At 40.7% G+C, this 18,468-nt stretch overlaps 1 protein-coding gene across 1 annotated transcript in view; it reads right to left on the bottom strand.

The window, feature by feature from the left end:
• The window catches only part of LOC124612243, a 179,550-nt gene that overhangs the window by 24,078 nt on the left and 137,004 nt on the right, over positions 1 to 18,468 (bottom strand). The window contains exons 17-20 of the mRNA XM_047140318.1: positions 15,512 to 15,626; positions 11,151 to 11,442; positions 6,683 to 6,781; positions 3,342 to 3,524 (exon numbers count right to left, since the gene is read on the bottom strand). Of these exons, the coding sequence (XP_046996274.1) occupies positions 3,342 to 3,524; positions 6,683 to 6,781; positions 11,151 to 11,442; positions 15,512 to 15,626 (689 nt within the window). The remainder of the gene's footprint in view (positions 1 to 3,341; positions 3,525 to 6,682; positions 6,782 to 11,150; positions 11,443 to 15,511; positions 15,627 to 18,468) is intronic.

Genomic DNA, 18,468 nt, shown 5'->3' with positions numbered 1-18,468 from the left:
TGACAACTGGCCTGTGGTTGTCAAAGGCATCACCCAACTGCGTTACTGTAAGTTGTTTGAACATTTTATACACTGGGAGAAACTTAAGTTTCACACAGATCCACAATGTTGTCAGGAAGGAAATATTTTTAGGTATGATTCTTCACTCTTATGCTATTCACTTCTTTCATTCCTTTACGTACTGACAAATTCTTTTGCTGTTTGGATTTTGTAGCCTTGTTGTGTGAGGGGTATCATTTTGCCAGATACATATAGGAGTAATACATAGGCTTCGATACACATTTGCAGAAACTATTATTGCATGAAAACTAGCGCCTGAACATAAAGTCTGAAATTAGATCTATATTCCGAGGCAAATCATCTTCCACAAACTGTGGACAGGGTTCTTGTACTCGCATTCCCTTTTTTTCTCTTTTCTTTTGTTACCAAGAATCACACACACACACACACACACACACACACACACACACACACACGACTCTGTCAACTATGGCAGCTAAAGCCTGAATGTCTTTTTACAAAGAGAGAGACACACACACTATTTGCACACACAAGCAAGCACACCTCATGCACACACGACACCCAAATTTGGCAGCTGAGGCCTGAAGACAACTATCACATGGGATAGTAGTGTATTGGTGGGAGGACAGAGGTAAGTTGTCTGGTGGAGTGTGCAAGGTCTAGAATGCTAACAGGTGTACTGTCAGGAGGTCGCGAGGCAGGGAGATGGAGAAAAAAGAAGCATAAAGGAAAGGAGTGTGGAAAGATGTGTGGGTGCATTGGCAGAAAGCAGTAAACAAAGAGGCTGGGAGACATGAGAATGGGGAGGAGATGACAGGACACAGCTGTAAAACCATTGGGTGGAGTGTGTGGCTGCAGTATATTACCACATGTTGAGGCCGGGATAATTACAGAAGCAGAGAATGCATTGTAAGGATAAATTCCATCTGAGCATTCAGAAAACCTGGTGGTGGAGGGAAGGATCTAGATGGCGTGGGTAGTGAAGCAGTCATTGAAATCAAGCATATTATGATCAGCTGCAAGTTGACCCACAGGGTGATCTACTTTGCTCTTGGCCACAATTTGGCGGTGGCCATTCATCCTGCTGGACAGCTGGTTGGTGGACATACCAACATACAAAGCTGTGTAATTGTTGCAGCAAAGCTGGTAAATGACATGGCTGCTTTCACAGGTGGCTCGGCCCCTAATGGGGTACGATAAACCTGTGACAGGACTGGAATAGGAAGTGCTGGGTGGGTGGATTGGGTAGATCTTGCAGCTGGATCTTCCACGTGGATATGATCCTTGTGGCAAAGGTCTGGGATAGGAAGTGGCAAGGGGATGGAAGTTTAGAAGAGGTGGGAGAGATCTCAGGCAGGATGTCCCTCACTGGGGTGATGATATGTAATCAAAGACCTGGTGAAGGATGTGGTTCAGTTGCCAGTCTTGGGTGGTACCGGGTGACAAAGGGGGCACTCCTTTGTGGCCAGCTCTTGGGGGGAGGGGGGGGGGGGGGGGGGAGGATTGGGGGTGTGAGGGAAAATGGCTTGGGAGATATGTTTTTGGACTAGGTCTGGGGGATAGTGCCTTGGTCAGATCCTCAGCATACTCAGCAAGGGAGTTCTTGTCACTGCAGATATTCTATCCCTGGACAGCCAGGCTGTAAGGGAGGGATTTTTTGGTGTGAAATGCTGGTACTGCTGATGGTCGGTGGGTTTAAATTGGACAGAGATGTGGATGGAGGCATCAGAGTGGAGGAGGTCAATGTCTAGGAATGGGGATCAGTTGAAGTGGATCGGTGAGGTGTTGAGGTTGTAAAGGAATGAGGTAGAGTGTCTTGGGCCTGAGTCCAGGTCATGAAGATAGCATCTGAGCCTGAACCAGACTAAGTGTTTGGCGTTTTGGGAGGTAAGGAAGGTTTGCTCTAGATGGTCCATAAACAGATTGGCACAGGAGGGTGCTGCACGAGTGCCCATGCCTGTGCCATCGATTTGTTTGTATACCTTCCCTTCAAAGGAGAAATAGTTGTTGGTTAGGATAAAGTTAGTATGGTGCATGAGGAATGAGGTAGTAGCAGGTTTGGCGTCTGAAGGACATTGAGAAAGAAAGTGTTCAATAGCGGTAAGATTATGGGCATGAGGGATGTTGAAGGTGGCGTCAACAGTGACGAGTAGGGATCCAGAAGGTAAAGGGGTGGGTATGGGGGAGAATCAGTGAGGGAAGTGATCGGAATCTTTGATGTGGAAGGCTACAGTAAGGGTAATTGGTTGGAATTGTTGGTCAACGACAGCTGAAATCCTTTCAGTGGGGGGCACAATAACCAGCTACACTCGGGAAGGGGGGGGTGGGGTTGCAGGATTGTTGGGTTTGTGGATTTTGGGGAGCACGTAGAAGGTGGGTGTGGACAGTGTCATAGGGGTGAGGAGGGAAATGGATTCAAGGGTGAGATTTTGCAAAGGACCTAAGACATTAAGCAGGGATTGGAGGTTGTATTGGGCGCCTGGGATGGGATCACTTTGGCAGAGTTTATAGGTAGAGGAAACAGATAATTGGCAGAAGCCTTTTGCCAAGTAGTCACTGTGATTCATAACAACAGTGGTGGAACCTTTGTCTGCAGGTAGGATGTGTAGGACAGGATTTGTTTTGAGGTTGTGTATCATTATTTTTTCTTCTGCTGAAAGGCTGTTATTCTGAGGAAGGGACCTGAGGAAGTAAGGAATTTCTGGAAGGTGATCATCAGGTAGTTAGGTAATGGGGGGGGGGGATCACGGTTGGATGGTGGTATGAACTCAGAGAGGCGGGGTTCAATGTTGGAACTATGTTTTGGTTGGAGGGATTGTCTCTGACAAGTCAATCATGGTTAAATTTGGGTGTATGGCTCAAGGTGAGGCCTTTGGATAGCACTGAAACTTCCATGGGGCTGAGGGTTTTGGTGGAAAGGTTAACAACAGTGTTATGGGAAAGTTTCAGCTTTTTGAGCCAAGATATTCAACCACTTGACAGAGAGAGAACAAAATACCAATAAAAACTTCTGTAAATTCTTTTTTTCTGTTATATTAACACCTGGATTATCTGCTCATCTACTCTGGACAATAATCTTGTTTGCTCTACTGCTTTCCTACTTCTTGCAATGTGAAGATATGTCTGATTCTGACAGTTAGGGCTTGGAAATTTCAGTATTAATCTGAAATGAATTTTTGAAATAATAGACAACCTAAATCATTATAGCTGGAGTGACCAAACTCTAGTTTATTACAACCTGAGTACACACAAAATGTAACCATAACCATGACATTGAACTTCTAAGTTAAAACAAAAAGAGTTGAGGTATAATGTATTACCAGTGAAACAAAAAGATTTGCTCGGCAAATTTCGCACTCGTAATCCCCATCTTCTTCTCTTGCAGGTCGATACTTCTTCTTTTCAGGTAATGGCAGCCTCTCTGATGTCTTAAGACCAAGATTAAAAAGCTGCTTTCGCTGATCCAGTTCTCTCTCCCTGACTTTCAGTATCATTGGCAGCACCTGAACAACAGAATTTTCATTAAGCCACAGAAATCATCAGCTCTAAACAAATGTAAGACAGAATTTTGACCCTGTGATGGAGAAACAGTTGTGGGGAAGATACATAAATAAATGTGGAGTACAGCGACGGACACCAGCATGGTGTACTCGTATGCAATCAGTTTATGAGCCATCAGAGGAAGCCTTCCTGACTACCCCAGATCCTGAATCTCGACTGGTTCAGGTCCAATGATGATATTTTCATAATATGAACTCATGGTCAGAACACTACACTCATTCCTCAACAGTCTCAACATTTTCTGTCCTGTACATTTCATCTGGCCATCATGAGCCCAATACGCCACTGTTCTAGGTTCATAGAAACCTCTGTTCATATGAAGCCCACCAACCATCAGCAGTACCTCTACAATAACTGTCACCCCTTCCATATTAAAAATGTTCCTTCCATACAGTTTGGTAACTCCTTGGCAGTCCACCAGCAGAGATGAGCAACATGTTGCCCAGTATGCTGAAAATCTTCCTAAGGCTTTCACAGATAGGCATTACCTCCCAAATTGAGTCCACAACGACTTTTCTCATGAGACATCCACAAATGCCATTTAGTCTCAAACTATCCTCATGAAGCAGGTGTAGAGGAGCATTCCCTTCATTACTCAGTGACACCCTTAATTGGAATAACTGCAATATGTATTCCACTGGAATTTCCACCCCTCTCAAAGCAGTATTCATCTGCTCACCCAATCTACAAAGTATCCTGTTTTATTCTTACTCCTTGCATATCCCCAATCCCTTGTCACATGGGTTAACATTTGAGGAAGACCCTGGTGAAAGACCTGAGCTATGGACTCACGCAACATACAGCACCGTCGCAGGCAGTGTCATCTGTGAAAGTAGTCCAACCACATATCAACTCTGCAGAAAATTTTGAACAGCCTTTTATGTGGGCATGACCATATCCAAATGAACTGAAAACTATCTCCACCCAAATGAAAAGAAACTGAAAAACTGTAGTCACAGTACAGATGACCACCCAGTGACAGACATGCTTATGAGCATGACATGCTCAACTTCAATGGCTATTTCACAAAGACAATAGGACAGCATGTGACAATCATTTGTTAGCAAAAGAAGTCATTGTTATAGATGGCAGTGATATCACTTAACAAGATAAAGAAATGAAAAACTTGGAATAAAGGGATACACGAGGGAATGCTGATGGTGACAGAAGAATGAATGGAGCAGCAACAAATTAAATAAATGGCTCTTCTTCTTCTGTTATTTCAAGCTTTTGCCCTTTTTTCATGATGGCTGTCCGGCTAACACTCATTTACACTTCAGTGTTTACTCTGTCATTCTTTTATTTCTTGACTTGTTGGGTGGTCTTTCTGGCACCTGTTAACTTGACAGAATTTTTAAAACTCATTTGCTGCTGGGATGTCATTCTGATCTACCTTTTGCCTTGTTCAAATGTATTCACTTTTAGTCTGGAGCCCTGTTGATATCCTACCCAGCTTACAAATCAAACCATTCTCAAAACTTTTCCCTCTGTTTAAGCTTTTCAAAGTCTTGGACTCCATAGCTCTCCTACAGTAACAATTACAAACAAAAATATATAAGACTGTACTTCTGGGTGATATGCCAAATTGTTGTTTCCATTTGTTGCTACCCAGCTATCATTTTCAGGAGCTGTGACTTTTGCCTGCCTGGACTCCACCGGACTGAAAATTACTCTTGGTCTCATGCAGCTATTTATAGCAGGGACTGTGTCCCGAAACCCATTACACTCCATGATACTCTTTTGTTTCTCATATTTTGCCTTGATATTCAGTGAAACGGAAATTCTTTCAACATTTTCCAACTCTGGTGGCTGATTTTCCAACTCTGGTGGGTGTTATGGCCAGTGAGATTTTAAAAATTGAGTTCCAGGCCCCATGCATTGTTTGAATTGAACCCTCCACTCCTCTTTTATTAGGTTTTCTGGCATCTTTATTTTGACAGACTCCTCAATTTTGCTGTTCGACAAGTTTGCCGTTTGTACCATGATATTGGTCTTTCCATATTTCATTTCATCATTATATTTGAGGCATGGCTCAGCGGCAGTCGATATGCTTTGTTGTTTAATCAGGTGTGTTACTGATGTTCCTTGCATTTCACATAACAACAATGTGAGCTCTGACAAATGAGTATCAAAACTGAGAGTTAGCATCAGGAATTGAACTCAGCTATAAATTGTGGTGTGAGACAAACAACATTTCACAGTCTGGTTGGGGTCCAGGCAGTGAGTACACATAACAGCAAAACACACACCACCTGAAAAAGATGGCTGGGTCAGTTGTCAAAATATTGTGCAGGAAATGGAAACAACTAGACAGATCACCCAGAAGCACAATATTAATCAGCCATGCCAAGAAAACCTGAGACATCAAAAAATATATACAACCAACAATGTAATTAAAAGGAAAAATTAATGTTCAAGGTCAGGTTCTCCAGCTACTCGATTACTTCATGACCCGCCTGATGCAGTTCTTCCAAGGTTTTCACGAAAGCATGCAAAAGAGTGTCCCGAAGGATATGTGATACTGCCTGCATCACCTTCCTGCAATCATACCTGGCAGAGTTTTGCAATGCCCAGATGTGGAAAGAAGAGGCAGTTCTTCCTGCGCCACAAAAGATGTGGCCATATTTGCACTGGATGGCACAAAAGCAAGAATTTGGCACCCGTGTTTTGACTCACAAGATGCTGTACTGGAGTGAATATAACTACTCTGATTTCTAGGCAGTCTCAGAATTAAAATTGTAGGCTAAAAGTCTCTTGGTGGTTCTATAGTCCAGTTGATGAGATTTCAGTTGAACTGCAGAACCTCAACTGCTTAGCACCGTGATGCACCAGAAAAAACTTGTTTGTCAGGTTTTGTGTATGTATCAGTCTATTGTAATCTGGTAAGTACATTTATTTTTGCTGACTGACAATTAACTTAAAGCAGAAATAGATGATCTTGTACATCTAAAAGAATTTTTAAAATTAAAGTGTCAGTACTTTCTGCTCTAACATCTTCGACATTCTTGAAACGTTTAAGACCTTTTGACTTGCATGAAACTACAATTACATGGTGCTAAGAACAAATTATTAAGTATGTGATGTATAATTAAATGCTCACCTGTTTTAAAACCTCCAAGTTGGACCGTGTGTCAGTTGCAATACTGAAGAGCAATCTCTCCAAAGAAAACATGGAAGGCTCACAGCTTTCTTGAATATCCTGTATGAGAGACAGATTAATAACAACTTTTCCTTAACATTTACTCAGTTAGTGACAAAATATCATTAGCTACAGCATTGTAACATGTATATTACTGAGGTGTTGCCGAGTGAATTATTTAGAAAACTCTCTGATTACTCGGCCTTGGATAGATATTTATCTATCCCAATCACACAGAAAACAGCAAAAGGAATGACCTCTGTAGTGTAAAAATAAATTTTACATGTTTTTCGAAGTATAAATGCAGTAAACACATAATCTTTTAAAAAATCCTTATATAGTACAGCACACTATACACTGACGAGCCAAATCATTATAACCACCTGCTTAATAGCTTGTTTGTCCATTTCTGGAACGAAATACATCACTGATTATGTGTGTCTCAGATATGACAGTTTGTTGGCAGGTTTGTGGAGGTATGTGGCATTAGATGTCTACACACAGTTCATGTAACTGGCGTAAATAACAGATTGCTGATTTGTGTATGCAGTGATGGCACCTAATAGAGACCAGATGAGTTCCATTGGATTTACAGCAAGTGAATTTGGTCATCGAGACATCAATGTGAGTTCACTATAATGCTCTTCAAACCGCTGTAGCTCAGTTCTGGCCCTGTCAGCATGTCTTTGATTACCACCACAGTTCCCATGCAAGTGGAGGAGAATGTCTCCCATAGCATATTACTGCTCCCACCAGCTTGTATCACTGGCGTGCTGCACGTTTCATGCTGCCGTTCACCTCGATGATGGGTTTTGTGAAGACAGCCGGTGACCTAATATACCAAAAATGTGTTTCACCCAAAGAGCCAACACATTTCCACTGATCAACAGTCAAATCCTGATGGTCCCATGGCAATCGTAATTGAAAGTGTCATTGGGTCAACAAGTGAACACGCATGGGTGGTCTGCTGCAGAGCTCCATGTTCAACAATGTACAATGAATGGTGTGCTCCGAAACACTTGTGCATGCACCAGCATTGTGCTCTTTTAGCAGAGATTCCACAGATCACCATCTATCCTACTTTACAGAGTCGACGAGCTCCGAATGCGTTCTGTGAAGAGTCGTGGACATCCAGCCATTTAGCACCTAGTTGTGGTTTCACTGTCCTTCTACCTTTCTCTTTAGGTGCTCAGGATACTGGCATTTGAACATTTAATCAGCTTCACCACTTTTGAGATATTCATTCACCTTCTCTGCTTATTAATCTGCCCTTTGTCAAAATAACTTATCTCAATGGATTTCCCCATTTGCTGCCTATATCTTCACTACGGTGATCTCCAATCCGTGTCTGCTCCACTTACATACTTTTGTTACCACGCCACGTGCCCAAAATGCCACCAGACTGCATCCAACATCACAGTTGGCAGTGGTCATATTGTTTAGGCTTGTTAGTGTACATCAACTCAACAGCACTTAATATACTGCACCTGTGATTTAATGATCATGATCTAGAATGTAAGTCTCATTGGAAATTGCTGTCTCCTAAGGTCAAAAGAGAGAGCCTTTGGAATGAGTAGTATCAGTGGAATAAAGGTTATTCGACTCTCTTCCTTTCCTTTTTCAGATTGTCAGTTCAGTTCAAATGCACTGCAATCACCTACACATACTGCCATGTGCCAATACATAGTTTTGACAGGTCAAGTTTCTGTATTAAAAGAACTGGAGATCTCACTTAAAGTTAAGAGTGGTATGGTGAACTGGGCTGGATCATGTGAGTGTAGGAATTTCTCTTGGAAATTGATGACCCCATCAGAATTTCCAAAGGTATAGTAGGCCATATGTACACTGATGGAAAAAAAATCACAACACCAAAAAATATTTAATGTAGAGTAATGAAATTTCAGGAATACCTTTATCTAGGTAACGTATTTAAGTGATTAACATTTACAAGATCACAGGTTAATGTAAGTGTGAGATAAACCAGTGCAAATGTGAAATGCTGGCACATATGTTGAATGCAAGCATACAAATGTACATGCATTGTATTGTACACGTGCCAGTTGTCAGTTTGTCAGATGTAGTTCCATGCCTGTTGCACTTGGTCGGTCAATACAGGGACAGTTGATACTGTTTGTGGATGAAGCTGGAATTGTCATCCAAAGATGTCCCATATGTGCTCGACTGGAGACAGATCGGGTGATTGAGTAGACCAAGGTGGTATGTCAACATTATGTATAGCATGTTAGGTTACAACAGTGGTGTGTGAGTGAACTTTAACCTGTTGGAAAATACCTACTCGAATGCTGTTCATGAATGGCAGCATAACAGGTCGAATCACCAGCATGATGTACAAACTTGCAGTCAAGGTGCATGAGATAACCATAAGTGCTCCTGTCGTCAGACGAAATTGCACCCTATACCATAACTCCAGGTGTAGGTCCAGTGTGTCTAGCATACAGACAGGTTGATTGCTGGCCCTCAACTGGCCTCCTCCTAACCAACATATGGCCACCACTGGCACCAAGGTTGAATCATCTTTAATCAGAAAATACAAAAGTCCTCCATCCAGCCCTTCAATGAGATCTTGTTTGACGCCATTAAAGTCGCAAACAGCAGTGGTTTGGGGCCAGTGGAGTGTATGCTACAGTGCATCTGGCTTGGAGCTGTCCTTGAAGTAACGGATGTGTAACAGCTCGTTCTGTCACTGTAGTGCCATCTGCTGCTCAAATTGCTGCTGCAGATGTAGTACGATGCTCCAGAGCCATATACCAAACAAGGTGGTCTTCCCTCTCACAAGGGAACCTCCCCATCGCACCCCCCTCAGATTTAGTTATAAGTTGGCACAGTGGATAGGCCTTGAAAAACTGAACACAGATCAATCGAGAAAACAGGAAGAAGTTGTGTGGAACTATGAAAAAATAAGCAAAATATACAAACTGAGTAGTCCATGTGCAAGATAGGCAACATCAAGGAGAGTGTGGGCTCAGGAGCGCCGTGGTCCCATGGTTAGCGTGAGTGGCTGAGGAACGAGAGGTCCTTGGTTCAAGTCTTCCCTCGAGTGAAAAGTTTACTTTTTTTATTTTCGCAAAGTTATGATCTGTCCGTTCGTTCATTGATATCTCTGTTCACTATAATAACTTTAGTGTCTGTGTTTTGGGACCGCAACGCAAAACCTTGCGATTAGTAGACGAAAGGACGTGCCTCTCCAATGGGAACCGAAAACATTTGATCGCAAGGTCATAGGTCAACCGATTCCTCCACAGGAAAACGCGTCTGATATATTCTATACGACACTGGTGACGGCATGTGCGTCACATGACAGGAATATGTTGTCGACCCACCTAACGTGTACACTTGGCGAATGGGTAAAAAGATCCTTCTACCTCGCCCGATTTAGGTTTTCTTGTGGATGTGATAATCACTCCCAAAAAGTGATGAAAACATAAGAGTTTGTCACATAAACTGAAAATAAAAAATTAAACTTTTCACTCGAGGCAAGACTTGAACCAAGTACCTCTCGTTCCGCAGCTGCTCACGCTAACCACGGGACCACGGCGCTCCTGAGCTCACATCGTCCTTGATGTTGCCTATCATGCACATGGACTACTCAGTTTGTATATTTTGCTTATTTTTTCATAGTTCCACACAACTTCTTCCTGTTTTCTCGATTGATCTGTGTTCAGTTTTTCAAGGCCTATCCACTGTGCCAACTTACAACTAAATCTGAGGGGGGTGCGATGGAGAGGTTCCCTTGTCAGTAGTGCCACATGGCTGTCTGGAGCCCAATTTTCTTGCAACCGTACATTCTCGTGACCCCCACTGTATGTCATCATGTACGACGACTACATTCCTGCAGAGTCTTTCTGCAGTATCACAAAAGGAACCTCCAGCTCCTTGTAGGACTATTAAACAACCTCATTCAACTCACTGGTGGTTGATAATGACTTCTTCGTTGTCTTAAAGGCATTCTTGACTAACATCAACTTAAAACGTTCATTCTCATTCTGTTACAGCATGTATTAAAAGAAAACCTGATTTGCATCCTCGTAATGGTGCTACTAGCGCCACTCTTATAGGAGACTGGTGCGATATTTGAATAAACATCAACCTTCAGGTGTAGAAACATGCCTACCAACCTTTTTTCCCCATCAATGTGTATGAAGTTTGGTTTGAATTACACATGTGTTCCAGATGTATGCTTACATGTCAGCCCTTCCTTCTCCTACCACCACTCCCATCCCTGGAAGTGCTATAGGTGACCTACATCCAAGAAATTAATCCCCTCCCCCTAGATAGTATATCATGCATTCAATGTTTGTCACTTGTTTTCAATTATTTTTACATGTCACCTCTCCATCTATTTATAAAACTTACTTTTACATTTTGTTCTCTCTCAAAAGTACTACCTAAAAAGGAAAAACATACTTACCTTAAAAACCTGCTCAGCAGTGTCAAGCCAATGTGGCTGAGCAAAATAGACACTCTCAGAAACCAGGTATCCTGTGCAAATGCTTGAAGTGAAGGCTCGTGGGAAGACAATGATGAACTGGCCTGGCTCTTGGACAGTATGGCAGAGAGAGACACCGTGTTGCACGAGCATTGGGGGCGGCACCATGGCAGTGTCAGAAGGCAACCAGATGGTGCGATTGCGGCAATAACGTGGCACCAGTTTCCCGAGAGCGTTCCTGAATGCTGTACTGTAGGTGTCGGGTATGCCATACCTGCAAGAAAAGTTGAGCTTCAGTGTAAATTGTCTGAACAACAGAAACGGAAAAAATTATAGACGTATGTCCTTCAAAGTTACCTAATTGTAGTACAATATACAACCTGTAAACTTTTACCTGCAATGCAACACTTCTAGTTGTGGTGCACCGGCAATAAACTCTTGTGTACTTAACTACTGATCTACATCTTCATCTGTATGGAATGTGGCAGAGGGTAGATAGTCTACCAATATTAATTCAGAGTGTATATGCGAACAAGGAAAAAAAATTCCTTGATTTTTCCCAGATTTCCCGATTAAAAATACACTTTCTCCCGGGTGAAACACACTTTTTCCGTGTTAAGTGACAGTATATTTTCCTGCGGAACTGCAAAACTTATCAACCCTTTGAATGGTTAAGGTTTTATACAAGAGTGTAGAATTTCCTGGTACTTTAGAAAATGAAACTCAGGGAAAAAGACACGTTTTGGAAATATCTTTGATGTGCACCAACCTGTACACTTCGTATTTTCATATTATGAAAGTATACATTGGGATTCCAACAAACACCGCATATTGCTTTCTGAATCATTGAAATTAATGCACTTTTGTAAGCCAGTCATAGCTCATGTCAAGTGATCTTGACAGTCAATGACAGTGGATATTCAGAGCATAGGACACGTGATGTAGTCAGCCAACAGCAACATCACTGTTACATAACACGAACACACAAACAGGGAAAGTTAATAGTTTAAATTAATATACATAATGTTGCTACACATATAATATTGGTCTCTATGGTTAATAAGCTGCAAGAGAAGCTAAGCTTTCACATATAATGTTGATTTTTTTTTTGCCCATGTTACACTTTAAGATATATCACACAAATGTGGCAGTAAAATTTTTAATAATGACATAAATGTCTGATCTTCAGGGTTTGACATTCTTCTAAATGGCTCATCATCAAAGAGTTGATTTTTAAATGAGAATCAAACGCTCTGTGATTTAAGAAATTCATGGTACATTCTCGCACATAGTTCAACTTACGTAAAAGGATACTTACTTTGAAAGTAACACTTTTCAAACCACCATTCGCAATATTTTCCCGCAACTTATTAGAAATAGGTTCATTTCAGCAGCTGCCAGAGAGCACAGGTAACAGGCAACATCATGCTTGCGCAGCTATCATGACTTAGAAAGCCCGTATGTACGTACATGTAAAACATTAAAGATCATACATTATGTCATAAAAGAAACAAGACATCAGAGGATACTCCAAGAGCGCCGTAATTTCATGACCCTTACTAAAATGTGCACATTTAAAGTGCATACTCAAAGTGCACCTTTGTATGTCCAGATTCCCAATGAAGTAGACTTCGACCTGATATTAAGCTTTTCAGTGTGGTTTTCGGGGTGTAAATTTTCTTGGAGCACCAGTACTGTATTATATCATGTTTGGTTCTTTATTATCACATAATGCCGTATGTGCTAGAAGATGAAAATGTGCACTTGAAATGCAGTGAACAGTTGAAACCAGCCAGTGGAATTAAACATTTCTTTCAAATACATTGACTGCCTCTGGGGAAAAGGTTAATAAAAGTCAAATTTCTTTAGCAAACACACAAAAATAACTTCATTGTTCTGCAAGGCGATTAATGCTTGACTGTCAGAAAGGTGGAAATAAAATAAAATCTGAAACTAATAACATATTTTAGCCTTCCGTAATTATGTGAATGTATTTCAATTAAATTGATAGCTCCCGGCCTCAGATATCAGTTTTGTTTTCATTTGACGTGAGAATAAATGAAGGGGAAACAAGCAAAATCACTAAATGTAAACACAGGTCACATGGAGACTATCCACTATAACTCAGACTGCTCTGCATATCAGCCCGGGATCTACCGATATTTGCGAATTGGGTCAGTACTACAAGAAAATCAAATTTTCAAAAATATGTTCACATCGTAGCGCACATCTTTATGAAAAGTCTGAAACATAAAACGTACGTGTTTGAGGAAATGTAAGAATGTTATTTGCTCTTAAGTGTGCCGAAGTGCAGTGCCACGCCTCTTCATACAGCATTGTTCTATCGCACATTGCTGTATTTTGCTCTGCAGAATTGAAACAAGTATATTTTGTAATGGATGCCATCAGACTATATTCAGGACAGTGGGAATTGAAATGTCCTGTGGTGCCTCTCCTGCTTCCAGTTGACTGGTTTGACAACCTGCCCCTCTTTAAAAAAAATCTTGCAATTAATAGCAGATGGGATTATTTGTAATTGGGATAGCAAGAACTCAGACAAGAGACAAGCAAGAAAGTAAAGAAAGTACACATTTCTTCAATCCTTAGCTCCTAGCATTTTTTCCTCTCTAATCTTGCTACAGCTTTACATGATGTGCTTTCCTTTCTGCGAAAGAATCTATTACCTCATCAAAGTTCATCAAACGTTTTGCTACATGAAAAATCGAAATGTCGTTATCTAATACTGAAAAAGCTGTTAATACAAATAATACCCAAGAACGGTGTGGTTCCTCGATCTGATTACATCTATTTCGTCACTGCCTGCTAGATAAAACAAAATAGGCCTTTCTAATACTGCAGCAATTTTTTAACACACACCAAATAAACAAGACTGTTTTGGCGCAAATGGTCATTTTTATAACACGAAGTTCATGAAGTACCAATATCAAATGCCTATTAGGCCTACTACAACAAAAAAGCTGCATGTTAGGAAATAGTTTCACATTTCATTCATACACACCAGTTTCTCAAGCATGAGATCGAAAAGTAGTATTTTTATATAAATTTGGAATCATCTTATTCTTCCATAATTTGTGTGATACCTTCGTTTCTTCTCCTTCCTCGTTCTAACAAACAATCTTGTCATCACCAATTCTGTAGATATTCCTGCCATTGTCAAAATTTGTTCGCCGATTACCTTCACTAACGCTGCCAGAATCAGCAGTTTAATTAACCCGCGATTATTCTCCGTTTATGCGTTGTTACATGTTCATACAACACGTTTTCCGCATTACTTCCAGAATAGAACTTAAGCAGTTGCTAGCTGGGGACTGTACAACTGGTCCTTACTAGAATGAGATTTTCACTCTGCAGCGGAGTGTGCGCTGATATGAAACTTCCTGGCAGATTAAAACTGTGTCCCAGACCAAGGCTCGAACTCAGGACCTTTGCCTTTCGTGGGCAAGTGCTCTACCATCTGAGCTACCCAAGCACGACTCACAACCCATCCTCACAGGTCCTGCACACAGTGGTCCTTACTAGTGTAGCGATCTGGCCAAAAATTTTCTGGCAAAATTTCATTTTCTTGGATACATCGAGAAGATAATACATAATTTTTCTCGCCTGTTATACCTGTTAGTCATTTATTTCCACTCTGGTAGTCTGAATCTATAGATTTCACTAGTAATTATAACAACATTGATCTTTCGCAAACCAAATGAACCACATAATCAGACAGCGATTGGCATTCATCCATTCGCCTTTACTTCGCTCTGCTTGTATGGACCCGTGGTCGCCTTAACTGTTTGGCTATCTGAGCACACTTCCCATCCAAACCAAATTCCCAAACCCTCATACACTATTTCCTTAGTGATCCACTGTCCACAATCCTCATTGCTCGCAGCACTTAGCATGATTCCTACAAGAGGTCGGACCTGGGTGCATTCGCTTAAGGTATCATGTAATGCCATCAAGGCATTTATATTATAATTATTATAATTATATGTGTGGTCTCTCTTCTTTCTTCCATGTCCAAAAGATCAGACACCACACATATAGTAGTCATACTAGTGATTAAAAAATAATAACAGCCATATTAATGATTAAAAAATAAGGCAATTCACAGTTCTCATAACTAACTAAACATTATGATTGTTTAATATATCTATTTGTTTGTAAATAACATATTTCCTTCAGTAATCTAAAAGCTTGCCAAATTTTATGTTTATATGGTGAAGTACAAAGCTGTAAGCACACGATTTCTTTAACTGAGAAACCACCCGAAGCAGTTTTCACTACAAACACAAAATGATACACAACTTAATTTGTAAGAATCATTAATTTACCAAATCTTGCTTGCGCCTGTGTGAAGGTATTCAATCCAAGGGAGACCATGAGGATCTCTGTACCAACAGCATGTTGCGAATAACATTCCCACATGGAGGGTTGGCACTGTCACGCCTGAAAAAAAAAATTGAGCTTAGTATGGCTTACTGTAATCAGTATTTAAAGTGGTGTCCTAATTAACCTGACACTTTAATTTTTATTTTTTATTGAACTTTGCCATTTGTCTTGGTCTCACATTGAACTTCTGCCCGAAATATAGAATATCTTGTCTCAAATGTTCTACAAAAATAATATTTGAAAATAAAAATTAGCTGTTAGCTATTAGGTGCACATTTTTCTAACACCGACGGGAAGCTCCAGTATACCTTACTGGATTACCACACTTGGGGGGAGAGAATGTTAAGTTACTTTCTAAAAGTAATATCAGTACAGAACTTTGAGAAATGATCATGCAGCTAAAGGTGTGTTTAACACACTAGGGAGCAGCTCATCTTGCTCTGGGCATGTGTCTATGTCTGAAGGCCGTAGTGGGTATTGTGGGCACGAAGTGTCCAGTGGTCAGGCATTGCACTAAAGGCATCTACGGTCACTTCTGGTCAGCATACTTCAGCAAGCCAATGCCCTTCAGTACTCGCTGGAAGGACTCATTTACAACAACAACTGTGCTACAAGGACTTTGCAAATAAATGCTCCTAGAATTCTTAGTGATTGTGGTACTGACAAATTCTGGATACAGACTGGATGCCAGATGGGATGTGAATGGTACAAACTATTATCTGGCTGCTGATCTACTGAGTAAGCCTTGGCAAATGAGTGTTTTTGCACAAACATTTTCATTGTCTTCCAAAATATCTTATATTATTCTATGCTTAGCTGATAAAACTTTCTTGGCCTTATAAAATCTCTTATACTATAGAAAACATAGACTATAAAACATACTTTGGTATCCTTCCTTCTCCCTCTCTATTCAGATATCTTTCTTTGATTCTATCCTCTCTCTTTTGGTGTGTGTGTGTGTGTGTGTGTGTGTGTGTGTGTGTGTGTGTAATCCATCTCAAAAAAGAATTTGTCCGAAAGCTAGCGAAATTTTTTGTCTTGTTTCGTCCCTGTCAATGATTCAATGCCTGTACTTTTCAGTGTGTTGTTACCTTCACTAAATAAAATAAATAAATAAACAGAAATATGTTTTGTCAAGACTTTCCGTTGCCATTATAAAAGTATGATTTTGATTCATTCACAAAGTGAACATGTTAACTCAGAAAATGATAGCCTAATTTTCAGTAGATGAAGATTTTTGATGGTGTTCCATTAAGTTTCAGGTGTGCAGCCGCAAGAAATCTCCTTCTTCTTCTAATATTTCGGCTGTGTAACGTTCAGCCATCTTCAGAGTGAGTCGCAAGACTGCCGCTCCAGTGCTCGCTTCGTCCCTTTATACTGTTTTACCGGGCGTGCGGCCACAGATGCAAATGCACCAGAGACGTTGGGCGGCAGAGACGTGCATAATGCGCGAGTTGTATCTATGACTCCGCAGTTGATCTGTGTTGGCATATCGATATATCATTGTGAGCTGCACTGTGACAACGTCTTTGCAAGTTTATTAAGGCAAGTGCCGGATTCCAGGATTTATCAAGATTGAAACCACTATCTCTATTAATTAAATTCGTCGTCAAGTGAATTTCAATTGCCTCCTTCACTATCGAGTCCCAAAAGGATGATGCAGTCTGCTTTTGTCAGAAACAATATGCGATCTGTGAGTCAAAGTTCGGAGAACACTCATTGTCTGGGCAGGATGGTGGCAGCTATTTGCACGTAAATACAGATCAGTGGGCGTCGGCTTCCTACATGTCCCAAAGTGCCATCCTCTCTGTGCCGAAGATGGCTGAACGTTACACAGCCGAAATATTAGAAGAAGAAGGAGATTTCTTGCGGCTGCACACCCGAAACTTAATGGAACAGTCTTTGCGCCGCCAAAACCTGAAGATTCACATTTTTGGTGGTGTTTTCCAAATTTTATTGATCTGTTGCAAACAGATGGGCAGACAGAAAATTGGGTCATACGTTCGCTATTCAATGAAGTATGATGTTACAATGTACTCCTTGACTAAAATGAAATGCAGTGTATCATAAGCAGATTTACTTAAATTGTTAAACTACTCTCGTCTATTCCTTTTTAGCTTTCTATCTAAGGCAATCGTGTGTGGTATCATTATTTTTAATCACCACCAACACCACCACCATCATTATCATCTCTGGTGTCATTATCTTGGATGATAGTGACACCTAACAAATGAGAGGTGAGAAAAGGAGGCCTTGTATTTCTACAGTGTGTTAACCGTAAGTTAGCCCATGCCAGAGGATGGGGGTTACGAGAGCAAGCTTATAATCTTGGATGTCATAAATATTTGGCTGTTTCTTATATGCTGCAATTTCTAAGGTTGTGATTTGCGTGGGACCAGAGAACTCAACTGTTTTCCCCAGATACACAGTGAATTTCTCTTTCATATTGACATTAGAATTTGAGAATACTCCTTTGTCTCTTGCTTTCATCAAACATTCACTGTTGGCAGCACTACGAATTGTGCTGCCCACTTACCATTCTCCTCCCCACATTTGTCCTAGTCCTTAGCCAAGCTGATCTCAACATTCTCTTTCGGACATCTTCAAAATATAACTGCATATGATCTCAACTTCCAAACATTCATCTTTAAATGTAACATGACCCCTATATTAATCTTTTAAAGAACATAAAAAAGTTGAACGCAGCAGCAATTGTTTAATATGTGAATGTAATATGACCCTGTAGTTTTTGATGGGGAAAAAATCTTGTTTTACAATCAGTTAAAACCTATCAGAATAACTAAACCTAATAACCTAATACCAATCAGAATAACTAAGCAACAAATTCTAGCAATGATACAATTCATAATCACAACTAACTATAATAAATTGGTAAATT

The sequence above is a fragment of the Schistocerca americana genome, chromosome 4 (assembly GCF_021461395.2).
Source record: "Schistocerca americana isolate TAMUIC-IGC-003095 chromosome 4, iqSchAmer2.1, whole genome shotgun sequence".
Lineage (NCBI taxonomy): Eukaryota > Metazoa > Arthropoda > Insecta > Orthoptera > Acrididae > Schistocerca > Schistocerca americana.
This window is presented reverse-complemented; position numbering and strand designations above follow the sequence as displayed.